Raw genomic sequence first — 26834 nt, 5'->3', positions numbered from 1 at the left:
GTCTATTGATTGCATCCTGTGCAAGACCACAAGTGAACGCTTTTTACAGAATAGCTTCATGTCAAAACTAGAGAAAATAAAGACTTCAGGAACACAGAGGAAATTAATGGGGGATTTTTCTGTATTTATCTATCTATTTTAATTACTAGCTGTTCTTCTGGTAATGCTCTCTAAGTTGTTTACAAACTTAGATGATGGGATAGGAAAAGCAAAAATTCTTAACCCCAAATAAGAAGACACAGAAGGACGAAGAAATAAAATGTTAATATAAAAATCATTGAACTTGCATAGAACTACTACAAAGTCGGGACAAATAATAAGCTGGTGGCTCAGAAGAAAACCAAGATGGTTCCAGGTAAGCCTCCTTGGGGAGAGAGTTCCAGCCACCACAGAAAAGTATCCAGTTCCTGTCACCACTAGCCTCAATTTAAACAGCAAAGACCAATTTTCATGCCTGGGAAAAAGCAGCCCTTTGAGTCCCTAGAGCCCAAACTGGGATACAAAACTGACTTCAAATAACAATCAACTTTCTGCAAAATCTACAGATAACTTCTGCAAAATGTCCAAATCAAGAACTTCCAAGCATTGAGATGTAACCACAATTTCTCATACTAGTTGTTTTTACATGTGTGTGTGTGTGTGTGTGTGTGTGTGCGCGCGCGCGCGCGCGCGCGCGTGTGTGTGTGTGTGTGTGTGTGAGAGAGAGAGAGAGAGAGAGAGAGAGAGAGAGAGAGAGAGAGAGAGCACTGCAAAATCAATAACCAATCTGTACTGCTAAGCATCCAGTTTTGTAGCCATCAAACCCATTTGTGAGAATACTTGTTCACTTTTGGCAGATTTAAATGTGGGAAAGTCTCATCCAAGATACAGAGATCAGGCAGCTACGACTCTGCCCTGCTGCATGTGGGGAGGTGAGTGAATTGCAGAGATCTAGAAGGATGCCAGTGGGTAGATTGGAGCCAGTCTGTGTGCTTGCTGGGATTCCCCATCTTGGGAGACCCACAGAAACATAGAGAAGTGTTTTATACGGAGGCAGGACTGTGGTTCATCTAGACTAGTATTGTCAACACCAACTGGCAGTGGTCCTCTGGGATTTCAGGCAGGAGTCTTTCCAGGACTACACGGAAATGTTCCAAATTGAACTGGGCTGTACCACTGACTTCTCTACAACCATCCTCCTATTTATTTGCCCAAGCCCTAGCTCAGTAAGACAAAGTTTTCCAGCCACATTCCTGGCTTGTGTGTAGCTCTTTTCCCCATTCAGAAAGGTTGCAACCCCCTCTTGGGTGCTTACTTTAATGTGATAGAGGTGTAGAGCAGGTCAGAGAAGCCAAGAGTAATGCCACCGACAGGCCAGACTCGCTCACTAGGCAGGACTCCTAGCAGGGTGACCCAAGGCAGAATGGTGCAAGCTGAGACACCAGGCTATGATGCCTCCACCCTCACCAAGAGGGACTGTCACAGTAGAAGGAGAAAACGGATCTCTCTAATGGTGATGGGGCAGAGCTGAAGGACAGCTACTGGGCAGCAGCGGTAGTTGAAGGTGACGCTGGTGGAGGGTCTTTCACAAATAATAACAGTGAAATTCAAACTAACTCTGGTTGGTATCGCACAGAAGAATGCAATGGCAAACCACTTCTGAATATCTATTACCGTGGAAACCCTATAATGAAATGTTCCAAATTGAAACAAGGGGTAGCAACTGTAAAGCAAGACTTTGCACACTGAAGCATCACAGCACTTGCGAGTGAACCAAAGTGACTGGAGTGGGAGATTTTCAGTCAGGCAAGCACAAAGTGTTTTACTCAGGAAATGACAAACTCAGAAGCCATGGAATGGCTCAACTTGGTCAAAAATAGGCCAGGCCATGAAGGCAAAGTTCAACCGAATCACATCAGTCAGAATCCTTGGAAAGCCTATCAGCATAACCACCATTCATGTCTACACTCCAACAACAGATGCTGAAGAAGAAGAAATTGAAAACTTTTGCACAGGAGTCAAGAGGAAATTGATCGCACACTGTTTAAATTTACCTCATGCTCCTGCAGGAATGTTTCTCTAGGGGATTATGGGAAATGTAAATTGTGCCTGATGGAACTGCGTCCCCACCAGCAGAGGAGGTCCACAAAAAGACATTACGCACAGCGTATAATCTCTTGGATTTTGACTTAAATGCAGGGTTCAGCTTTGCCCCAGATGGTAATGGGATTTTCACCTTATTTTTTGTAGCACAGATGGAAGAATGGAGGTAGCTATGACAAATGCATGGAAGAGGGAGTCTGTTCATTGGTTATCATGGAAAGATATCATTAAAAATAAAGAAGGAAACCATATCTGAAATTAAAAGGAAAATTACACATAAAGTCATGGGATCTGGAGTCTTTGCATCTAAGGAGTCTATTTGAATTTCCATTCCCTGCGTGGGCAAGGTGTGTGGAGTGCAATTGGCTAAGAAAAACTAAGTATTCATTTTTATGTGGGTAAACTTGCAGCATAACTATGAATAAGCAACAGTGCAAATGTCTATCATTTCGAGCATGAAATCTGGTTCACCATATTCTTGTCCAGTCAAAGCTTCTACTCAAGTGAGCCCCCAGAACCTTCCCAGGTTGCTAGAGTGACCTGTGCTGCATATGGAGATTTCCACAACCAAACTGCTTTTTTAGGATTTCTTCTTATGTCATATCAACCAGATCTGCTCAATCTCACTTTAGAAATTAGAACCAGCCAACAAACAATCATGTCTGGCTGGTTGCCATACAGGGACTGAGCTGTAGCTACACTACCCCAGCGCTGATTCTGAGCAACTGGGACACTTTATGGCTGGTCCAGGAGTCCTCAGGAGCTCCACCTCCTCAAGTGATATATTTGACCTTTTTTGGGGGGCGGGCAGTGTCCTTTCCTGCATTTTCTAGCTTTTTCTGGGTACTGAATATCCAGGAGCATAGAGCTGGCTTGGAAAGGCACCCTGGAGCATCGGTATTTGTTGATCTGCTCTTCAGAACCTGAGGACAGGAGTCAGAAGCCAAGGTGGAAGACCCTTCTTGTGAAGGTCTGGAAAATGGTTCTGGCTAATTCTTGGTGCATTGGACTACTGCCTCTCTGTCATTCATCTTTTCGTGCATTTGCACTACTACCTCAAAGCAAAGAAACTGAAGATGTGACTGTGGCAAGGATCCTTCACAGAGGACACTTTTCCTACATAAAGGTGATCTTAAGGCAAGAGACACCTTGAATCTCGAGTTTCTTTTGATGCTAATACTCACGTTCAAAAGCATCCCAGCTATAAGCCGCTATTGAGTAAGCAAAAATATGTGAAGTGTGAAATGACATTGTTAAAGTCATTTACCAGCTCAGTATTTCAGAGCTCTTCCTTTATTGTCATTTAAAATCCGTTTACATACACTCAGCTTTGTAAGAATAAATCATTTATTGTAGTGAGCTCCTTAAGTTAAAATGCAGGCTAAACCTTACACCGCAACTTGAGTTGAAGAAGAAAAAGTGGTGGGAAACAAATCCATGTACCTTTCAAAAACCAAATGGATCCCCTAACAGTTTTCTTTTTCTTCTTAATTTTGGTTGGAGGATATCATAGACTGTTCAAGAGAGACTTGCAATTGAAAAGGGTTTGATCTTTATGAGAGGAGATTAGATTTTAAATTGTTCTTCTACCTATATCAGGTCTTACAGGTATGCAAACCTGCCACCTAGTGGGAAAAGATAAGCCAAATGAACAGGTTTGGAAGGTCCTGACATTTCTGTAGGATTATAGCGTATGTCATGTGTTCATCCCACAAAGTAGATGGGCATTTCTCACATGACCCCATTGGAATGGTCTGGAGGCAGAGATAAGCAGCCAGGTTTTCTGCTGCCAGGTTTCAAGCAAAGAAAGAAAATTCTGACATGATCTTCCATGCTTTTAAAACCATAATATTCTAACAGCCTAAAGCTACCATCCTCAACTGGATATGTTGATCTATGTATCTGTTGGACTCCAATACACACATTCCCAGCCTGTCTGGAAATGATGGGATGTGCAGTCCAACACATCTGAAGGGTATCATGTTGCCCATGAATGGTTTCTAGTTATACTTTTGCATGTACATCCATTAGCCTGTGCTGTCCTATTTTCCCATTAATCTGATATCTTTTTTTGATCTTTATGACAATGCCTATTTAAATATTTATTTATGAGTATATTTTAAAACATGTTTTCTCTCAGAATGAATATTTTTTAAGTGTACGCACGAGAGCTGGTAGATTGTCTGGATCTACAGTGGGTGTGCATCAGAATATGCAAAAATAAATTTTCTCAAATACCCTAAAGATGAGTGACCAATTTGTATTGGTTCTCTGATGTAAAGGATCCACCTAGTGCCAAGAATGGGCAGTTAAATGGGGAGCGTACTAGCTACCTAGAAGTCTTTCTTTTGTTTTGCACCCAGTTTGAGCAATTGCTAGGGAGGGTTAAATTAATCTGGAGTAATCAGCCTTTTGACCTAGACAAGGGGTATACGTATTAGATGAATGGCATCAGGCCTTTGTATTCATTGTCGCAGCTACAGGGGCCAAGAAAACCATCCAAAAAAGCTCCCACAGCGAGGAAGACATCTGGATGGACCAACTGGCTATAACAAATACTGGCATTATTGCCTACTAAATCAGAATGAGTTCATGTACTTATTGGCAAGGTCTCCTTTCCTCACCCCAGTCCTTTCCTGTTCCTTCTGGGGCTGCATTGGCTGTCCATGGAGGAGACATAGCACAGACAAGCAACTGGATTGGGAGCAGTTTTAATACCACAGCCTGCACGTGCGGGTTGCAGCCAAGTCCAGGACTCGGAAGTGATTTCAGGACCCCAGAATAGGGGGCCCAAATATGGCAGCACAAAGCTCTCCCTCCTTCAAAAGCCGCAGACCTTTCTCCTGGTAAAACATTCCTTACTGACCAAAAAAGTACAAAACACCCAGAATGAATCTCTGAGGAGGCACAGAGTGCTTTGTTGAACCCAATCTAGTGTTCTCCTCCAGGAACTCTCCTTATGAGCATGCCTGTGCCACTTCCCTTCAGGAGGGCCTTCTGAAAGTGAGCACACCTTCTCTCCATGCGCCAATCCTCTAACTGGGCCATCCTCCTCGGCTGGTGATGCATCCTGGGGTCAAGAGCCATGCTCACTTCACCTGCATTTGAGAAACTCCCATGTTTCAAGTCCCTTCCTGTTAAGTGTACATCTGGGTTATTCCCAGGGACTGCTGCCCCCCAGGGAGTCTAGCCTTGAGATAAGGGCCTCTGTTTATTTCATCTCAGTGTCTCAGCATGGGCCACCTCCCCACCCCACCCCACCCAGTGCTGCTTCACACTCTGATTCTCATTCCTCTGAACTCCAGCCAGCAGTTCTTGAGAAAAAGCGACCTAAGCAGCCACCTTCCTTACTCCCAATACCAGGAAAGTTGGCCAACAGCTCTATGGGAAGGACCATAGCTCAGTGGTAACATGTTCTTGAATGAAAGCGATCCAGGTTCAGTGCCCAGCATCTCCAGGTTGGACTGGGAAAGCTTTCTACCTGAATGCCTGGAGAGCCAATGTTAATCCATGGTGACAGTGCTGGGCTAGATGGGTCATTGGTCTTCCTTACTCAGAATAAGGCAACTTGCTGTGTCACAACAATTCTTTGAAATCTCAAAGAAACCTCCATATTTCCCAGCACCTCCAGTGGCAGCACCATCACCCCATCCTTAGATCGGAGTCTTTTGCAGCATCTGCTAGTTCCCCTCTCCCAGTGGGTTCAGCCTTCTGTTCATGAAATGGAAGATGGTGGAGGAACCCTGGGAAGCTTCCACATTTTCTTGGTAATTGATCTCATTAAAGAGCATCTGTGCAAGTGAAGCCACATCACGTACCTTGATCCACAGGGTCCAGTCATCCAGTTGCATGGCTTGGGTCGGCCTGATGAGTAGCTTTCCACGTTGTCAACCACTATGGTGGGTTGGAGTCTTGTGTGAACATAGGCACACCAGTTCCTGGGTAAAAAAGAAGGAGGAGGGGGTAAGGGAAGATCTGCTAATTTCTGCGTAAAACTGCATACAACTAATGCTATGAATGAATGAATAATGGAAATCTCAGAAGACTCTAGATCAGGAGAAATAAAAAATCAGGTTTCCTATTCCTGCAGATGCTATAGGTTTCTCGTAATATCCTGGGGCAGTTATTAGCCCCACAGTGGCAGTTATTAGCCCCAAAATGGAGGTCATGGCCTAGCCAGGCAAGAGGGTTCCTCATATTTCTTAGTAACTCCACCTGGTTGTAACCATTTCCCTCCTGCTTTTGCCAGAAGCGATGGGCAGAAACAGGCACCTTGGACAAGAGTTGCACTGGAAGAATACACAGTGGCCCTGTTGGTATATGCAGATAGTAGGAGTCAAACCTGCATTTATCCCTGGAATGCAAGGATACTGCTGTGCTTTTACTTTCTGAAAATGTTGCAGTTCAACTATTGAAGAATGAATTCCTGTTAATTTCTTTGATGTTATTTCTTCCTTTCTCCCCCTGCCCTCCCTCCCCGTGCCCTCTCTCTCTGCATGGGCTCTGGAGGATTTACAGCAGGACTATCATTCTTTTTAATTGGTATATGTATATAAAAGAATCAATATTTCATTATGAAGGCAAGTTTACATCCTTTTCCTGCAATAAACTTACAGACTTGATGTGATGTGAGTCTCCTTTGCCTTATGGGGGTGTAAAAAAAGAAGCAGCACAAGCCTTCAACTGAAATAAAATGAGTTATAATAACATATATATATAGAGAGAGAAAGACAGATAGACAGATAGATGTAATTATAGCACCACTGGGGTTGTATTTCAGAGACTGTTGCAACAATGCAGCAAATAAACTAACAATATACACACAGCTTCCCTTTGGAATAAAAAAGGAGCATATAGCAAAAGAACATAGAGTCCTTCTGGGTTGGACTAAGAAGGGGGGAATAATCTATTTCCAGCCATGTTACTTTCTCATGTGCTCACTCCATTCTGTTTCTGTGTGAATTCATGATTTAAAAAAAGAATCTGCAAAAAGCAGTGTGGATGCATACGAATGGGACCTTTGGCAGGGAGCTCCTTGCCCAGATCCAGAAAGCCCTGCATATGCTACTGAGGATCACACATTTCTTCCCCATCCCCACTTTATCTTCAAAACTACCTGGCAGGCTTCCTGCTTCTCCTGATTTTTATTTTATTTCGTAAGATTTTAAAAAACATAAACTGGGAGTCTGGCATACTGCAAAGTGAAGTAGTTTCCTGAAACAACATATTTATTTGGATTTGAGAGAAAGGTTTTATGTTTTAGGGCTCAGGCCTTATCTCAGTCATGCACTTAGATTCTTGGCCAAACTTCTTTTCATCAGCCTCCCCAATTTACCTTCCAGGAAATCAGAGAATCATCGAATAGAACAGTTGGAAGGGACCCATAAGCTAATTGGGTCCAATCCCTGCTCAGTGTAGGAATTCACTCTACAAATGACTGTCCAGCTGCATCTTGGACACCTCCAGTGCGGCAGTGCCCATGGCATCCCGAGGCAATTGTCCCCATGAGTGTTTCATAACTGGCTGGACTCATCGTGGCAGCTATTCTTGAATAAGCAACCCCTCCATGGAAGCCATTTTGTGAGAGTGCTCAGAGAACTCTCTCAGAGTATCAAATGTACTCCCTAACCAGTAAAGGTTGGGAACCTCCAAGCTGAGATACAGTGATTGGAGCTGTATGATCTGAGATGGAATTTGGGATCCACACCTCTCCACTCCACCTCTGATGCTTCATTTATTATCCCACACCTTGGAAAGATAGAGAATGTAGCCCCTTGCATGGCCCTGGTCTTTCTGCCTGCCCTTTGCAGCACGAGACTGGTGGCTGCCTTGTCCTGGCGGGGCCTTGGCTTGGCCAGACCGCCACACGGATGCCCCAGTTGGCAGTGCAGACACTCATCAGTAACACACTGACACTAATGTGCTTGGGAGCTTGAAAGTGCTTCAGCTGATCATTCCCTGGAGCCCTCCCTGATGGAGCCTAATAATGATCATGTTCAGGCACCAGCTAGGCACTGAAGGGAAAAAGCATACGCTGTACTATTATTTATTTACCCAGAAGCATCCTTGCAAATGTAGAAGCAGGGCAAATGCAACAGTCATTAACAAAGGGATATTAGGAGGCCTGGCTACAGTGATGGAATCCAAAGGGAGCGCCGTCTGTTGGCTTAAGGGGTTGGATCGACTTCTGTGCATATGGTGCTGTTGGCAGCCCACCCTCTAATTGGCTATACGCGGGTGTGTTTTGGAGCAGCCCTGCTCAGCACGCAACCTTCCATCATCCCTCGCTCATCCTGGCAAGGTGCCCCCATTCTCCTCGTTTCCCTATCACCGTGCCAGTCACGGGAAGATTTATTAATATGAATTGAGAGTGTGCTTTGCCAGTTTTCTTTGGCCAAGAGCAAATGCACTGGGCTGAGTGAAGTTCTCTTCTGCACCTGTGAGGTAGCAAAGCATCATTATCTTCAACTTGCAGAGTGTTGATCTTTTTAATGGAGTGGGAGGAATAAAACATGGCAGCCCGAGTCCAGCCAATACAATGTAAGCAAAGGGAGCTGCCATGCACACGAGCAAGTGTGCCAAGCCAAGAATCCTAATGTTAGAGCTATCACAGCACCATGGTCCCCACGTCTTGCTTTTGCAGAAGTCCTTCAGACTTCAGATAAAATTCTAATCAAGTACAGAAGCCTGTACTTTTTCTATGACATTCACATATGCTATATAACCATTGCATTGCATTGCATTGCATTGCATTGCATTGCATTGCATTGCAAGCTTGCTTTTTTCCTGCAAGGAACCCAAGGCAGCTTGCATAGCCCTCCTCTGCTCTATTTAAGCCTCACAGTTTTAACCTTTAAGTTAGGCTAGGCCAAAATCATCCAGTGAGCTTCATTGCTAAGTAGATTAACCACTATACCATGTTTCATTAGACAATGGGCTTCTTCTTGTGCTTTTCTACCCTCATTGTCTCCAAGCATATTCATAATGTACTAAAGCAGGGGTGGGATCCACCTTGCTTCTTGCAAGATGCCAAAATGTGCACATGACATGCTAACCAAAGAAATGGTTCATCCATCTCTAGGTGTAGCATTATCCCCAGTGAGCCAGTTTCGATGCAGAACACGGGTGGGTTGGGTTGGCTTGTTTTCGCTTCGCTTCGCTTCGGCTTGGTTTGTTAGCAGCTGAAACAAAGACTGGCTGTTAAATTCCACTGCCTTGCATCTGACATGGTAAGACCTCAAATATCACATTTTTCCTGGCCTCCACAGAAGTCAGACAAATGCATAAGAGAAATGCACAAACCATCCTGAGCCTATTCCTTCTTCCCTCCACTGTCAATTCACCTTAGAGGAAAAGGGATAAAAGGAATTTTTCGCATCCTTTACCCCTTCCTGCTCCCATGTGGCTCCCAGCGCCCCTTCACTCCATCACCAAATTTGCTGCTTTGGTGGAAGCAGCAGCAGCAGCAAATCCATTTGCAGTGGTTGCCACTGGATTTCAGTGGTGAACCACAACTGTGGATTTAAAGGCAATATGTAAATTTAAACCAATGGTTTAAAGCTACATTTGGCGTCTCTGCCCCCCACCCCATTCAGAGGCAAACTACCAATTATTTTGATGCTGCTGCAGTTGGGCAATGTGGAGCAGGGATATTAGTAATGCAGCCCCAGGGGGTACCAGAGGACTGATGTTGGCTCTGGAAGCACCCAAAGTTGCCCACCTTGCCCTTGTAGATTTCTCAGTTACTGATCATGTATGTTGATGAACCTGTCTTGGGCCAATCTTCATTATGGCTTTTAAGTAAGGCGGGTCCTGGCATGTAAGTGGTGGAAAACTTTCCCCATTTAATTCCTGCATGACACACTCCAGAGAAAGGCTCAGAAGAAGGGTTAATAAGCCAAGCCAAGTGGCAATCTGCTGGCTGGCTTGCTGGCTTCCTTGCTGGAAGGACGCCAGCATGATGTTTCTTCACATCTTTCCAAAAGCAGCCAGCAGATGGAAGCCTTTCCCAACACACAAGCATTCTCCCTCTTTGTTAGGTTATGGGGTGGTCGTGTTTTTCGACAGTACCCATCCCAAGCCCTGTGATGCACACACTTAGTAAAGGGAGTAACAATTACGATAACTTAAGAAAGAACATGGGTGGATTTTCAGTAGGAAGAAAAGTGAAGGGCCATAAGTTGTGTGAACAGGGACAGAAATGCAAATCTCCGCATCCAGTCCTCATTGCAACTGCACAACAAATCAAATTGGATGTGACACACAGTCGTAAGTGGATAAATCATTGCTGTGATGGCCGTAGCAGCAGTCTCGATAGCACCAAAGAGATGGAAGGGATGCCTTTTAATTGATAAGGGGCGGAAAGGAGAGGTTGCTTAGCATGTACCACACACCACACTCACTGCTTCGTCTCAGTATCTCCAGATGTGTGTTTGTCAGGGATGCTAAAATACACATTGCAGGAGGGAGATGAGCAAGGAAGCGGTTGCCCAGCAAAAGTGCAGATCTGAGCATCCTTGCCCCACCCATCACTTCTCTGCTACAAAGTGTTGCAGTTGTTTGGTAGATGTTTGGTGGTGTCCCAGGTTTTCAGACCCAGAAACTTCCCAGAGCTTAGTTCATCCCAGAGACACGGCAAATCTGATTTTTGTGAAAATGCATTTTGTGTATCCAAAACCTTAAACACATCGGTAGTGTTACAGAGTAGTGAACTGCAACTGCAAAAAAAAAATCATTTGAGGGACAGTGGGAATGAAAATCTAGGAGGGTTATAGTTATACCATATATAGACAAAAGATCCACAGGAGCCAATTTGTGAGCAGTTACACAACCCTGAGATCCTAACATCATGCATCCCAATCATGCATGCTATCAGCACACTGCAAGGATATAGTTGTCTAGACAACCTAGACATGCCTAGACAACATGTGAATAGGAGTCAGTGCTTTCCCATGAGGACAACTCCTGTCCTCATGGAGGATGGAGCATGGCCAATTCTAATTGGCCAAGTGGCTGCATGCTATCATCTCACTCCATGATTTATGGCAGGTTGATCGCACTCTCCAAACTGAAGTTCTCCAAATGCATTGGACCATAACGCTCATTATTCCTGGCCACCATGCTGGTTGGGAATGAAGTCCCAATACATCTGGGTGGAACCTGGTTGGAGTCAGAGTAACAGAAAGCATTGTTGTGAATGTGACAATTGCCATAAGACTGCTCTTCCTCAGCCCTACTTCAAATGGAGAGGAAGTGAGTCCTTCTGAAAATGCACCACACAAAAACAGAAACAGACCAAACCTTCTTACTGTGTGGTTTCACATCAATGTATCTTGCATCACCCTTCAGGACTGGAAACCACCAGTCCTGCCCAGGAGACACATGTACACATGTTGCTCCTACTACATGCCATAAGGAGCTTTAAGCACTGCTGTTTCCATGGGGGGATGGGTTGTTGCCATGGAGGGGTTTTCCGACAGCTGTAACATTTCGGGTGGTCCCTAATTCCTCCACAGTTCATGTCCAATGCATCATCCTGCAAGTACCTGAGAGGGGGTCCTCCATACAGAGGCAGAAAAGTGGCATGCCTGGGGGAACAGAGAGGAAATGGGGGTGAGACAGATGGCTTACACTGGTGACTAACAGCCCCCCACCCTCTGGCCCCTCCCCTCCCCCTCTCCAATGCTAAATCTAGATGTCCAAAAATGGCAAACTAAGGAAAATGCATGGGAAGAGCCATTGCTGTACCAGCGACCACACACTGGATGTGGAGTTTAGGGTTTAAACCTGAGTTTAGAGGCTTATGAGTGGTGTGGGGGGGGGCACACTGGATAGAATCCCCCTTTTCTTGTTATGTGACATCAAGTCGCCTCTGACTTATGGAGAGCATATGAATGAAAGCCCCCCAGAGTGACCTACCCATGAGAGCCCTGTTCAGTTCTTGTAAATCCAGGGCTTCCTTGATGGAGTCCATCCATCCCATATTTGGCTAGCCAAAAGATCCTTGATAGGAAATAGAGGGAGGAAGTGTGTATGCGAGTGGGTGGAGGGAAGTCTGAGCCGGGATGCTAGGAAACCACGTGGGCATTTCCTAGAATAAACCCACAGTGATCTGCATGTTGCCTCCCCCAGAGAAGCAAGGTGTTGCAAAGCCAGCCCTTTGAATGATATGGCAAATCTCCACAGATCCAGCCTGCCCTTCTCTTTAGAAAGTCAGCCTCCCTGAGCTCCCAGCAGCGAAAGCAGTGATGGAGGGGGCTGAATCAGAGCAGAATCAGAGCACCTGAGTAGGACTGAGGTCTAACAGGGATGTTGCGTGTCACAGATTGTCAAGGGATGCTGCTTTGCCTTCTGAGGCAGACAAGTCTCTGAGTCAGGATTCAAAGTAGCTGACTGTATTTCTGCCACAAGGATACAAATGAATCTGTCTCCCTTCGGGCTATACAGTAGCTGGGCTTACCAACATGGACTATAAGAGAGTCAGCCTGCATTAGCAGTAGCAGTATCTTGCTTGTGTAAATAAAGCAGGCCATGAAAAGAAGGCTGATGCCAGGAGAATGGGATATGGTTACAGCCCTCCCATACACAGCCATACTAATCGCATCCTGCTACAGGCCACAGCCTTTACTAGGAATGTCTCTTCAACAGCAAATCTCTTTGACCAGCATGCTAGTTTATACCATTCCACCCTTCTAATGGAATGCCTAAGCCAAAGGTCTTCACCTTGAGTCCCTCCTTCCTCTCCTTTCCCTTTGGTATCTTGGTTTCCACAGAGCCAGAACGGCTCTCAGGGTTGCCTATGCCATTCCCAGCTAGCTCCCATTGGCTATGGCCTTGGAGCTTTGGCCTGCTCAACCGTCTCCCCTCTCTCCTTGTCTGCCAGAACAAGGGAGGTGGTTGAAGCCCCGTCGGTGAGGGTGTTCAGTGATAGGCTGGACGTGCACATGGTAGGCATGTCATGAGCGGAGCCGGCTGGGGCCAGGCGTCAGTCTAGATGGCTCAGGAGGCCTCTTCTGACCTGCTCTGTTTCCATGTTTCTAAATCCCACATCATCTTGCGGTGCCTCTGCGGAGGTGTCCGACCGGACCCTTACACAGATGTAGTCTTCTGAAGAAATTGCATGAGCCAAGGTGTCATCCTGGGGAGATTGCTCTGCATTGGGCAGTGCTCACTGACCCAGAGGCCAGAAACATAAACAGTGCTGACATAAATAATGCACCTTGAGTGCTCCAAAAGTGAATTAATCTAGGTCGCTTTACCAGTTTGGTTCTTTAGGTGTGGATTATTATTTTATTTCACTTGTCCTGGCAGGACTGACATGCTTTCGTAACTTATAGCCACTGTGAGTGACTGGCCATTTCAAAAAGCACTGAAATAAAACTCTCAGGTGCTGGGTGTTTTTCCCCTTCGGATCAAGCTGTAGGCATCTAAGAACTATCTATGAGCTTCTTTGAAGTTCCTTTCTTGCCACAGCACTGCAGAAGAATTTTAAAATGAAAAAGTGGGCTGCATCTTCAAAATATGATGGAATAAATCTGCAGCTTCTCAACACTTTCCTGTGTTAATTAAGCTGTGGCATGGCCTGAAGGGCATCCTGGGAATATTGGCATTTTCTGAGCAGAAGTTTCAGAATGGCTGCTGCAGCATGAGGCAGAGCCAGTTTGCATGGGCAGTTTAAGCCACAGTGGTGCTGTCCATTCTGGATCTTCAACCCCTGTTTATGTCTTGACATGTTGTCTGTACCCTGGGATCATGGGTTATGTGATAGCTAAGCAATAGCCCATGGACTTTTAAATTCAAGTGTTTTATAACACTCCTGTTTTCTGTCAGTCATGTTTCACACAACACAACAAACCATATCTAGGTGCTGAATAGGCAAATCCTACCCATCACACACCAGTTATGCTTCAATGCATTGTTTAAAAAAATAACATGGTAGGCTATTTTCATTGGCTGGGTTCAGACAAAACAACATCTGGGCATCCAGCGTCTGTGTGTGGAACAATGAAGAAGCAGGTAACATGGGCAGGAGCAGTGCACCTTGGGATTGAATGTTAGGTGTGGTGGCTGATGGGGTACATGCCAACAGTGGAAGAGAGAATGGAAACCATGATAACATCTGTCAGGTAGATCATGGTAAAAAAAATCAGCCACCTTGGTAACCATGCAGGTGAACACAGGCATTGTGTGAATCAGTTCATAGAATGAACTTAAGCATGTCCAAAGTGCCAGATGTTCAACCAATGACAACCTGATACCTCTCAACCTAGAGAGCAAAACAAAAAACCTTACATTAAAACCTTACCTAGCCAAAGTGACATGGGCCTTGGTACATACAGGATAGATTACATTCGTGCATTCTGTATTGGACTGAAAATGAAGATGATTTGGGAAAAGCAATTGTATTGAGACCATATTTGCCCAATTCCATGTGATTTATATTGGTTTGCCTCTTGGTTTCTGGGCACTACTCAAGATTCAGAATTTGGACATTAAAGCCCTGAGCTTTGGGACTATGGTAGCTGAAGACAGCCAAGACTTGCATGAGTCTGCCCAAGCATTAAGAGTAGTGTCAGAGGTTCCATTCTCTGGCCCTTTCACAATAGCCATTAGACCAGCAAGCTTTAGGGGTGGGGCTTTCTCAGTGGTGGCCCCACACATTGGGAATGTCCTCCCCAAGGCCTCACAAGTGCTACTTTGAAAAACCACCACCTGCAGATATATGTATCCTGCTCTGTTCAGTGATCAAAAATTATTTGCTGCTGCTGTTTTCGGATTTTTTGTAACTACATTTTTAAGAGCAAATGCCTGAAGTCATGTAGAACTTCAGGAAACAAATTATAACTTTTGAAAGGGATGAGATCATTATTAATAATACAAATACATAAAAGTTCAAGCAAAAACTCAAAAGGATCATTAAAATTGAGAAGGGTATATGTCAGAGATGAATTAAGATGTTTTGACCTTATAGATTTGAAAGACAACCAACTACAATGCATATGTCTCAAGAAAAACTGAGCAATTATTCCTGAATTGATCTCCTTGTACTCACATGCCTGTTGAAAGAAGAACAGGCAGTGCAAATCATTAATTCATTATTGTGTGGAAGATGATGACTTCCCCTTCCAGCACTGTATTGAGCCTAATGCACGCATGGGAATCATTCATGGCCTGGAAAGGAATTCCAAACAGTGGGAATGCAATTCAACAGAGCTTTTTTTTTTTTTTGGGGGGGGGGGCATGTAAATGCAGTGAGATTTCCGAGATCAACCTATACATGTCTACTGAAAAGTAAGTTCCAGTGAATTTAATGGGGTTACTCCCAGGTAAGTGGGCCTAGGGTTTTACTTAAATATATACCAAAACTTCACTCTAAAAAAGGCTGATATGAATGTTTCATCTAACCAAGATTTGAAGATTTCAGGTCCAAAGGAGAACCCTCTTAAAGATTGTGAAGGGACAGTTATTCAGTTTGGAAGGGACAATAATGTTTGGGTAGGCAAGTTTCCTTAAAACATTCACAGTTTATATAAGAGCTTTCTCCCTTTGTTTTCCTTCCAAAAGCATTTATCACTGTTCAGGAGTCATTGGAAGAGGCTTGGTGGCAGAGCTGTTGTGCCGTTTGAAAATGGGTCCACTTGAGAATCACCGAATATGAAAAAACATACCACCAAAAAGAGAGGATGAAAGAGAATGCCAATCTGTATAAAAATGCACATGCTATTTTATATGTCCAGACACACATTTTGAAAATAGTAATTATAATTTTAATCGAAATGCAGTACAGTTGAAAATGCTGTGGAAGACTGTGGCCAGGTGGCCTGGGTCCCTTGCTCAGGTGCTGGTGAGAGACAACTTCAAGGCACAGCTTCTCCCGCTGATGGTTCTCTACCTTTATACCAGTCCTGGACTGAACAATCCTTCAAGTGGAAGATGCTCTCAGAAGAAGGGACAGTCCTCTGGTAGCCCTTCAAATAAAGAACTGTCTACTGTAAGAGAGGGCACATGAGGCACCAGTGAATGAGGGGAAGATAGTTTCACCCAGACATAATTAGGAAGTTCCATGTTATGTGGATGAGGAACACTGTTTCTGTTCCATATCATCAACTCTTCTGCAACGGAAGATTCAGTGACTTAAAGCACCCAATAAAAATGACTCTGTCGCAACCATTAAAAAGAACTTATACCTTCAGAATGACCAGAACGGTTCAGGTGTTCAAGGATAGGCTGGACGTCCACATGGTGGGCATGTCGTGAGCGGAGCCAGCTGGTGCCGGAGGTCAGACTAGATGGCCCGGGAGACCCCTTCTGACTCACTCTGTTTCTATGTTTCTACCTAATCTTTAAAGTTTCACCTTGTCAACAATACTTATTTATACCCATTTATATGAAAAGCCAAACATGAGGCAGAACAGGAGGGCTAAACCAAAACCTGAATTATTCTGAAAGACTGAGGTATGGCCCATTTCACATGAGCAGATGCCAAGGCTGTGTAATTCGTCTCCAGAACAGGTTGTACGGCATGACTCACAGGGGAAAATACTATCTGGGCTCAGGATTTGAGGCCCTGACACTTTGTACTACATAGTCGCAAACACTTGCTCTTCTGTCAGCGCTTGCTTCCTTTGTCACATAAATCCACTATCTTTTTTGGACAATGAATCACTTGATGCTTGCTTTCCAGGTTTCGGTTGTTTTTCTTTCTGTTGGTTTTAACCTAATGGCCATTATGTGACAATGAAAGATAAAAAGACCCAGCATCCGCTATGGTGGCCATGTGTCCTCTTTTGTGGAGCAGAGTTCTCTATTTGGAAGATGCCCTCTCTTTGAAGATATTGTCTATCTGACAGGGTCTCCTGTCCAAGTCCATTATAATGATGAAGAATTATCAGAAGGGAAAGGTGGGAAGACTGAGGAAGACACGCAGAACACTTGGTCATAATGTTCCACTCCATGGTGAAATGTACTATATTTCTGTTTAAAATGTAATAATTACTTCCAGTGCTCTCCTTTTCCAACAGGTGGCAACCTAAGAAGCTACCTCTCAGAAAGTAAGGCTACACCTGGCTGAATTGTCATTCTTCCTGACTGTGTTTATTATGGGGCTTTTCTGTGCATGCGTTTTGCAGAATGTTAATTAAATTTCCATCTGTGAGGTGTTCTCTATGCAAATGAAACTAGACACGGCAGGTGCTTCTTGCATAAAGCACAGCAAAGAGGTTATGCAACATCCCGGTTTGGAACAAAAGCCCAGCCTCTGTCAGCATCAGGTTAAACGTGTGTGGATGAAAGTGTGAATAGTGCACAGGGATATTCTTAAGGCTTGCAACTTGCACAATAAATCGTAAGAGTGCACAATAGCACGGGGAAATGATTAGAGCCTTTAGTGGAACACAAAGACGTGTGGTCCAAATAGCAAATGCAAAGTTGTGTGTTTTCACATAGAACGGCAGTTCTGCAGAACATGACAAAAATACTGCATCCAGGTTTGTTTGTTTTTTAATCAACTGTCTAAATGAGGGAGACATTTGTTTCACTGTAATGATAATCTCACAGCAGCTTTACCTTGACAGTAAAAGGGATCCTGAGAGACAAATTAGATTCTCTGGTGCTTTCCCACACTGTTCAGCACAAGCACATGATGTTCTGATGATGTTCTTATGATACCCAGTAATCTTCCCAGCATGCGGGAGGCTTGGAAAATGTGCGCTTAGATCTGATTGTTGGAGTGTTTTCCCCAGCCTCAACTGGGGGGTAGGGTGGGGGAGGGATTGCAAGCCACTGTGCATGTTTTCGGCAATTAACATCTTTATTTAAAGCTGAGACTTAACAGCTGCAGGTTACATAACAGTTCCTTCTTTCTGCACCCTGAGGAACATAGGATGGTGGAGGGGAAGGGGAAGGAGGAAGTTGACTGCTGTATTACCTGGAACAGTTCTCATAGAATTGCTCAGAGGGTCCTGAGTCAAAAGGCTTTATTATATTCCTTGGGTCCTAGGTGACAGTTTAAAAACAACCAAGCAAAACACCCCATTTTGATCAACAGCCACCAGGCCAACAGCACTGCTTCTCTCTGCTTGCTCCTACATGAACCAGACTTCAAACAAAACATATTTTATTGATTCCTTGTGTTAGGTCTATGAGAACAGTTCTCACTCAGAAGAAGGCAGGGACTTGTTCTCTGCTGCCCTAGATGGAACAATCTAATGGGCTTCAGTTACGAGTGCATGGATCTGGGCTGGACTTTAGGAGAAAGTTTGATGGGAAGAGAATTCCAGTTGTGAAACTAATAACTTTGAGGAGTAGTGAGCATTTCCTCACTTGAGATCTTCAAGTGGAGGCTAGACAAATTTGGCAATATTCTGTTTCTGCATGAGCAGGGGCCCTGCATATTTTTGGGTTTGGATTGTTCTATCCATCATTCTTTTTTTCCTATGGGCACAGGCTAAAGAAGATGCAGGGTTAAGAACATTTTCAACTCGGTTGGAAACGATTCCAGACTCAGGCCCATAGTACCAAAAAGAGGACAAATTTGTACATGCTGATTTATATACATTCTAAAGTCTGTGAAGATGCCCATATTTTTAAAAAGGGATGCATGGGCAGGGCAGAGCATTTGATTTCAGGAAAAAACTTCGAGGAGGAGGAACAGCAGCAGGAGAGGCACCAATGGGCAAGAAGGAAGCTCATTCACATCCAGAGATTCAAAGCTGCAGGTGAAAGATTTTGGGCTCCAGTCTACTGGGCCATTCCCTAACTCTGCCTCTTCCCTACATAGTGGTAGTACACCTTCCCTTCCTAATATCCTGCCTTTTTACATACAGCTACCCTTGGTCTAATCCACCATGGACACATCTTCACGCAGAAGTGCATTCTAAGCAGTTTGCCTATGTGGCTTTCTGGAACATTGCAATAGGTATTTTAAAGGTTGCATTTCTCTCATCTCTCCTGATTATGACCAGGGTTCTTGTTTGTTTCTTTGCTTTTGTTTTGGGGTATATGTGTATGTATGTGTGTATTTTTGATCCTCTAAAGCTCTATCTATTTTATGCTATTAAATTTATCCCTGTAATATAATGCTATCCATTGCTCTTATTTCAGCACAGGAAAAGGCAAAAGGGAAACACAGAACATTTTAATGCTCTTTTAATTCGTACAATTTGTCCTTGCCCACCGCGTCTGAACAAATAATTCCTTCACAGAGGCATTATTCATATTATGCAGACAAGTGCATTCCAAGAAAAAAAATCTGGGTTGTTTAGAATGGTTTCTATATATCTTGAGAAAGGGAGGTAGGCTGCATGCTTAGTTCTGTGAATGGTCACTCTGGAGTAACTTCCAATGAAATTAATGAGGCTGCAGTGGCAGTGCAGTGTAATGGCTAGAGTAAAGGTGGAGAACTTGTTCTTTTCTCTTTCTGACTTTCTTTCTTTTTTTGGTTTAGGGCAGCTTCCCATGCAGAAAATCTTTCAGGGCTGCACAACAGCAGTGGGCAGGGCCAAAGTGGCCACTTCTTTCACACACATGCACACACACACACACCATCCCTTCACACACACCATTCTTGAACTCCTCCACTCCTGTTAGCTGAACCACACAGACTACCCAAGAGGGATATTTTCATAGGACTTGGAGCATCTAAGTAACCTTGTAGGCAAGCCCTCTGAGAACCATCCTTTCTACAATAGTAGACTGTTTAGATCCTGTGCAAGACAAAACACACCTCTGCAGTCAACTCCCTCAGGCTTATAAATGGTCAAAAAAGGTAAAAATGCTCAAGTGAACCTTACTGGAGGGACTATATAGTGTGGCTTGTATCTCACTTGTAATCCAGTCTGAGCTACTGTGAAGGCTTTTGGTGATTAGGAAGAATACTTGGGGGAGGGCTGCAATATGTCCCAAAGCCAGCAGGCACCCACCTTTCTTCTTGCTTGATGGGCTGTCTCAGCCACTTGCTCTTTTAAAGGTGGAAGAAACAACTCAGGTAGCCTTATAACTCAGAGGTGGGTAGGGACCTGTTTTCTCCGGCAGAGGAGGGCAAGAAGCATTCCAATGGAGCAAAGCTCAGGGAACCAAGGTTCATTCTGGATCCCAGGAAGTATTTCCTGGCAGTTAGGACTCCGAGGGTATGGAATGGGCTTCCACAGGAGGTGGTGGAAGCCCCATTGGTGAGGGTGTTCAAGGATAGGCAGGACATGCACATGGTAGGCATGTCATGAGCAGAGCCAGCTGGAGCTGGGGGTCAGACTAGATGGCCCAGGAGGCCCCTTCTGACTTGCTCTGTTTCTATGTTTCTATAGTAGTATATGGATTTCACATGGGAAATAAAAACGGGGCCCTTTCCAGCCCTCAGATGGTTGGTGTGGACCAGCTAAGGAGAGAAAAGGGCCTGATTTTCAACCAGTTGCAGTCTGGTTGGAGCATTTTAAACCTCTCCCTCCAGTGCCCTATGAAGGGGACTAAAGGGCATGGCCTGGGAAAGTACTTTGCCCTGGCCCGTGGAGCCTCCCCAGCTGCCTTAAATGCATCGCCCAGAAAAGGGTGTCTGTGTTGGTGGCTTGGTTAGGAGAGGACACTTCCAGCTCAAGCCTCCCCTCAGCCAGGGATCTGCAGGACGTTGATGACACTCAGCTCTGCCTCCAACCTGAGTGAGGCGATGTCTGTGCTGAACCAGCTTCTGAGTTCGATGATGGACTGCATGAGGGCCAGTAAGTGGAAACTCAGTCCAGGCAAGATGGGTTAATGCTCTGTCTGATGGATTAGATGGCCATTGTGCTGTCTTGGATGGGGTGGCACGTACCCAGCTTGGGAGTGCTCCTGGACCCAGAACTCTCATTGGAGTCTCAGGTGGACTCAGTGGGCAGGAGGACCTTATTCCAGCTGTGGCAAATATGACAACTACAACCTTGTCTGGATATACAGAGCTGGACCACAGTTACCCATGGTAAAATCCAGACTGGATTATTGCAATGCACTCTGCGTAGAGCTGTCTTTAAGGATGGTCAAGAGACTTCAACTGATCCTAAATAGGGCTGCACATCTGGTGTCAGGTGTCAGTTTGTTTGCCCACATAACACCTATTCTGTACAAATTATCTTGGTTGCCAGCTGAAGCCCAGGCCTTATCCTGCTTTAATGTACAAAGCCTAAACAGCTTGGGACCTGGTTACTTGAAGGAACACCTTTTCCAATATGCTCCTATGAGGTACTTCTGAGAGAGCCAGCCCTAAAAGAGGTAAAAGGGATGGTATTTAGAAGAAGGGCCTTCTCAGTGACTGCCCCCAGCCTTTGGAATGGGCTTTCTAAAGGGGCCTGCCTGGCACCATTTCTACTTTCATTTCAGTGCTAGGCAAAACGATCCACATTCACAGATGAATTTAGAACCTGATTATAAGTGCTTCTCTTCTACAAAATTCCTCCCCTCTTCACCCTGTACTTGTACTGTTTGTTGTATATTGTTAGCCACTTAGGGAGTCCTTTCAGGCTATTAAGCAGCACATAAATTTGAACATAAATAAATGGATGGATGGATGGCCTTCTCTTGGCCTAACCTGGCTTCAAGTGCTGTTGTGGATATAAAATGGAGAGGACAATGGTATAGATACTTGGAGCATCCAAATGATATGTGTGAGTCCCTCCTGGAAGAAATAGAGCAAACCTTGACCCTTACACTGAGATATTCTAATTAACCCATTCTGTGCCATACTTGTGTATGGCTTGGCATGGCTCTTATGGCCAACTTAAGGCTCACACGGCAGACAAGACTGGAGGACTGAAACTCTGTGGTAGAGTGTCTGCTGCTATGCAGAAGGCCCCAGGTTTGGACCCCAGCATCTCCATGCTGGGCAAGGAAACTCCTGCCTGAAATCCTGGAGTTCCTCTGCCAGTCCATGTCAAAAGAACTGGCATAGATAAATCAAGAATCTGGCCGAATATATGGCAGCTTTCTGGGTTCCCACCCTAAGCAGTCTGATGTCTTTTCCTTCACTTCAAGCTACTGGAAGGGAAGCAGGCAGGTTGTCGCCATAGTGTGGACCTGGGTTGGGGCAGCCCCCTACACCTTTCTCATAACTTAAATCACCCCTGAAACTGCTAATTTCTGTTCTGCACCTCTCTTTCTTTTCTTGTGGCTAGTAGCAACGTCACTGGAGGTGTGACACCTATAAGGCAGTGACGGAGAACCAGTTGAATCCAATTCTCATTAGCCCCAGCTAGCATGGCCAATCTGGGGTGATGGATGTTATGAAAAAGCAGGTCAGGAGAGGCATGGCAGAGGTGCACAAAGTGATGCGTGGTGCGGAGAAAGCGAATAAGGGGACATTGTCCCCTCTTTCATAATACTGGAATCCAGGTTCATTCCATGAAACTGATTGGTGGAATATTCAAAAGAGTTCATCCAGAATGTTCAAAACATAAAGGGGATGACTTCTTCATGCAACACATTGTTCAGCTATGGAAGTCATTCATTGGTGGCCACTAATCTGGAGGGCTTTAAAAGGGGATGGGACAAATTCATAGGGCAGAAATCTGTCAATGGCTACTAGAACTGGTGCCTAATAAGCTGCCTCCAGAGCCACAGGCACTATGGGGGCACAGACCGGTTCCTGTGGAACATGGCAAGAGGATGCTGTTGCACTTATGCCCTGCTTGTGGGTTTCCCATGGGTACCTGGTTGGCCACTGTGTGACCAGAACACTGAACTGGATAGATCCCTGCTCTGATCCAGTATGGCTCTTCATATGTTGAGAACGCCTTTTTCCCTATTTGCCCTCCTGCCCCCTGAGATCGGCAGCAGAGGCCCTCCTCCGGGAACCCTCTGTGAAAGATGTTAGGAGACAGAGTACCCGGAGGAGGGCCTTCTCTGCGGTGGCGCCCCGACTGTGGGATGCACTTCCCAGAGAAGTCCACGTGGTGCCATCATTATATGTTTTTCGGCACCAGGTTAAGACCTTTTTATTTCATCAATATTTTAATCTGTTTTAATATTGAATTTTATTATTGTATTTGCAGCCAGAGTGGGTCGTCAATTTATTTATGCTGTTAGCCGTCCAGAGACGTTAGTAATTGGACGGCGTGCAAATTCCATAAATAAATAAATAATATGTTGCTCGTTCAACCATGTATGGAGGGCCACATGTTCCCTGATGCTGTTGCAAGGGAAATACGATGGAGGAAAGGGCTAGCCCTCCTTCTGCACTGCCATGGCCCCAATCCAGTCATCCCACATATAATTGTGGCCACTGTTAGTCAAAGCAAAATATATCAGGAGGTCTGCTCAGGTGTCTTCCACTTCACGCCTATTTTGGATCTCGTTCTGTCCACAAGAAAAGCATGAACCACAATGGCTCTGAACAAAGGTTTGCCCCTTGCAAGCCAGGCTTCTGACAGAGACATCGTGACATCTCTTGATGTGGCTGGAAAAGTTTGGCAGCTGCTGCTCCCACCTCTTCCCTCTCCAGTACTGCCATCTGCTTCCCTTCAACCCTCTAGGGCACACCTGGAATTCACTGGACCAGCAAAAAGGAGCGAGAGAGCAGAAGGCAAACCCAGAGCAGGGATCGGGCATGAGGAACCAGGGCTGTCACACCACTTGTTGCATCAGGAGCTTTAGAAGACTAAGCTTTTTGTACAGGTCAATCAGAAACAAAGCAGCACAGAGTCCGTCTACCTTGTTCACGTCATAGTAAGCACAGGGTGGAAGAAGAAAAGGGGGATCAAATAGGATGTGGCTTGACTCCCTAAGGGAGGCCACAGCCTTGAGTTTGCAGGAGCTGAGCAAGGCTGTCATGGATAGGACACTTTGGAGGGCTTCCATTCATAGGGTTGCCATAACTCAAAAATTACTGTGACAGCACATAACAGCAATGAAGCACAGGGCTCCTGCCATGGTGTGCATGTGTGTGTGTGTGTGGGGGGGGGGGGTGTTTACAGGGGCCCTTCATCCCTCCCTCCACTGTAAACCTGGCCCAGTTCAGGGGATCCAAGTCTGCAGAGGACCAAATAGCCATCTGTTAGCATTAAAGGATCGATATTTGACAATATATGCAGAATACACTGGGCAGAGAGGAGCCAAAGAAGGGGGAGGATGACCAAATGGTCACTACCCCCTCCAGGCTGGAGTTCCGATCCAAGCTGGGCCCCCAGATTGAAAGCAGAGTTTAAAAAATAAGCCTAGTATGAGTCCGGAGACAATTCATCTTTGAGGATTCAGCAAGCCAACTGGTGATATTCTTAAGTTCTCACAAAGAGTGCACGGGCTTCCCACTGTAGCAATGGCACATTCCATTGCTGACAGTGGGAAAGGCCTGGTCATGTGCCTGGGATTTTGACCCCAGAAGTTGAAACAGAGCCTTGTCTTCAAACAAGCTGTGCCTTCTGTGCCAGTGTAACAAAACAACTCTTGTCAGCAGCCCTGTTTTTCACATCCCATCAAACCATTATATACTTCTTCCACTGCACTCATTTTCTATTTTGACTTAAATCATAGCATTTTGCACGGCAGAGTCTGGTTAAACAAAGACAGCTTTATCCCCACCCATCCCTGAAAAAAAAAATAAAAATCAATCAATGGGATCTAAATATGTGTAGGATCTCAGCCACTATTTGCATCACAGCATCTCAGCATTCTCTGCAGTCACTCCTCTGTCTATTACTCTGACTTGCCTGACTTTTCTCCCATGTATTCTGACCTTATTTAAAATTGAAAAGAATTCAGTATGAGAAGCTGTAAATTGCTGATACCTATAGGAATGCTGAACAGATAAAAGAAGAAAAATCATTTGTTTCACTTACTTGCCCCTTGTAGTTTCAAAACCGGGTGTTTTGGAATCCGCATTTGGCTTGCTGCTGTAGCTGGATTGCTTGGAAGAATGGTTCACGGTTGCTCCTTTAGAAACATCTCTTTGAAGAAAGCCCTTTTTTGGATTAATTTGTGCTGGGATTCCTGCTCTGTTAGGTGTGAGTGTGGACCTGACATTTGTAGAGCCACCATCAATGTGGCTGTCTCTACTAGGACTTGTGACAATTACGGGTTTGCTCTGCTGTGCCGCTGCTGCAGTTGGCAGTCCTTGAATCTCTAGGGGAGAGCTGTGTTTTATGTCTTCTTCCCGGGTTGTATTCAGTGCAGTTGTCACCTCTGAGGCAGGTGGGAGAGCTGTTCCCAGCTCACTTCCGAGACCCTCCGTTTTGGTCAAAGTCAAGCCGGGCGGACTTGTTTCCACTTCACCATCCACTGGCGGGACCAAAATCAAGTTACATCCCAAGGATAACAAAATCAAAGTTGGGAATATCTCTCTCATTTTCTTGGCATGTAAGAACTTCAGTGAGCCCCTCATATCGTTGTCACCAGAGGCTTGTTGTTCTCTTTAAAGCTCCCACTTTCGCAATGAACCTGTCAAGAACGCTGGGCTGGGGATTCTGATTTGCGGTAGGGAAAGGAAACAGGTTTTTAGTGTTTGAAAGTGGATGGTTTCCTGTTTCTATGGGCTCGTCAGGAACCCGTGACCTCTTGGAACTGTGGAGCGAGAGACCCTTGGGGAAAAGTTTGGGGGGACTGTCTGTGCAGAAGCCACAGGATGAGGGATAACGTGAGCATGGAAACATGCTGTCAGTGAAATATGCTCGAGAGGGAATGGGTGGGGAGCAAGAACTGCTGAGTTAACTTCCTTTGACGTTGAGCAGCAACAGAGAACAAGGGAGACCTGTGAAATGGGCCATTTGCATCATGTTACAAAGGTTACACCACTCTGTGGAACACCCCAAAGCAGTACATGTGACTTTTCTGTTTTCTTTGTGTTGTTATCTGTCTCTAACTCAACCACGCGGTGGCCTGGTGAGTGAGAATTCTGCGCTGCAGGCAGAGGGTCTGTCTTTGAATTCCTGAGCATTCAGTCATCCTGGTGATGCTGAATTGGGGTTGTCATCTCTCTTTTTCAGAAAAGCTCCTCACTTTTTCTGTCAGCCAGGTATAGCATCCAGGGGACAGTGCATCAGATTGAATTTGCTCTGTGCAAATAGATGAGCATGTTGATGGGTTCACTGCTGGTAATTCACTGTTATCTTCAGTCATGGGACAGAAAGAATTTGTGATTTTAAAAAATCCAAATGGGGGAGGAAGTGAAGCTGACAGAAGCATCCATCTCCAGTTGTAGCTTCATATTACTTGGCACTCTCCTGCCAACAGGAAGCCCTGCCTCTGTTTCTGTCTACTCTGATTGCTCCTACCTGCTCTGGCAGGAAGCTCTTTCCACATTGCTTGTTACAGCTGCATTGCACCATTGTATGAGCAGGGCTTTGACCAGGGATGCAGATCAGAGATGGGCAACCTTTTCTTGCTGAAATCCATCTCTCCTCATGGGTAATCTGTTGGGGGAAACACTGGTGGCCAAAGAGGATCAGGCACTTCCAGCCTGGGTTCACACAGGTTGTCCACTCCTGCATCAGGATTGAGATGCTTAGGGGTGAGGACTATTCTTTGGCTACCCTGCAAAGAACTAAATCCTTTACACAAACCCCAAGGAAGGAAGTGTAGAAAAAACTCATGTTTAGTATCACATCTTGCCAGAACTTTTCCATGCACTACCTGCCAGTCTCTTGCTTTAAAACTGTTAGGGAGTCATCCAGGGCTGTCTGTGTCAGATGCATGTAAGACTCCACATCCAGAGACTTACATGCAGCCAGTGCATGGATCACTGCAGCGCCCTGCATTTTGGCTAGACAGCCAATTCCAGCCACCTAGCTATACATAGAAACAGG

At 45.1% G+C, this 26834-nt stretch overlaps 1 protein-coding gene across 1 annotated transcript in view; it reads right to left on the bottom strand.

The window, feature by feature from the left end:
• Positions 1-25660, bottom strand: part of MMRN1 (multimerin 1) — a 73951-nt gene extending 48291 nt beyond the window's left edge. The window contains exons 1-2 of the mRNA XM_044428994.1: positions 24873-25660; positions 5901-6020 (exon numbers count right to left, since the gene is read on the bottom strand). Coding sequence (XP_044284929.1) covers positions 5901-6020; positions 24873-25414 — 662 coding nt within the window. The 5' untranslated portion in view covers positions 25415-25660. The remainder of the gene's footprint in view (positions 1-5900; positions 6021-24872) is intronic.
• Between the last annotated feature and the right edge of the window lie 1174 nt (positions 25661-26834).

The sequence above is a fragment of the Varanus komodoensis genome, unplaced genomic scaffold (assembly GCF_004798865.1).
Source record: "Varanus komodoensis strain SLA01 unplaced genomic scaffold, ASM479886v1 scaffold2, whole genome shotgun sequence".
Classification (NCBI taxonomy): Eukaryota; Metazoa; Chordata; class Lepidosauria; order Squamata; family Varanidae; genus Varanus; species Varanus komodoensis.
This window is presented reverse-complemented; position numbering and strand designations above follow the sequence as displayed.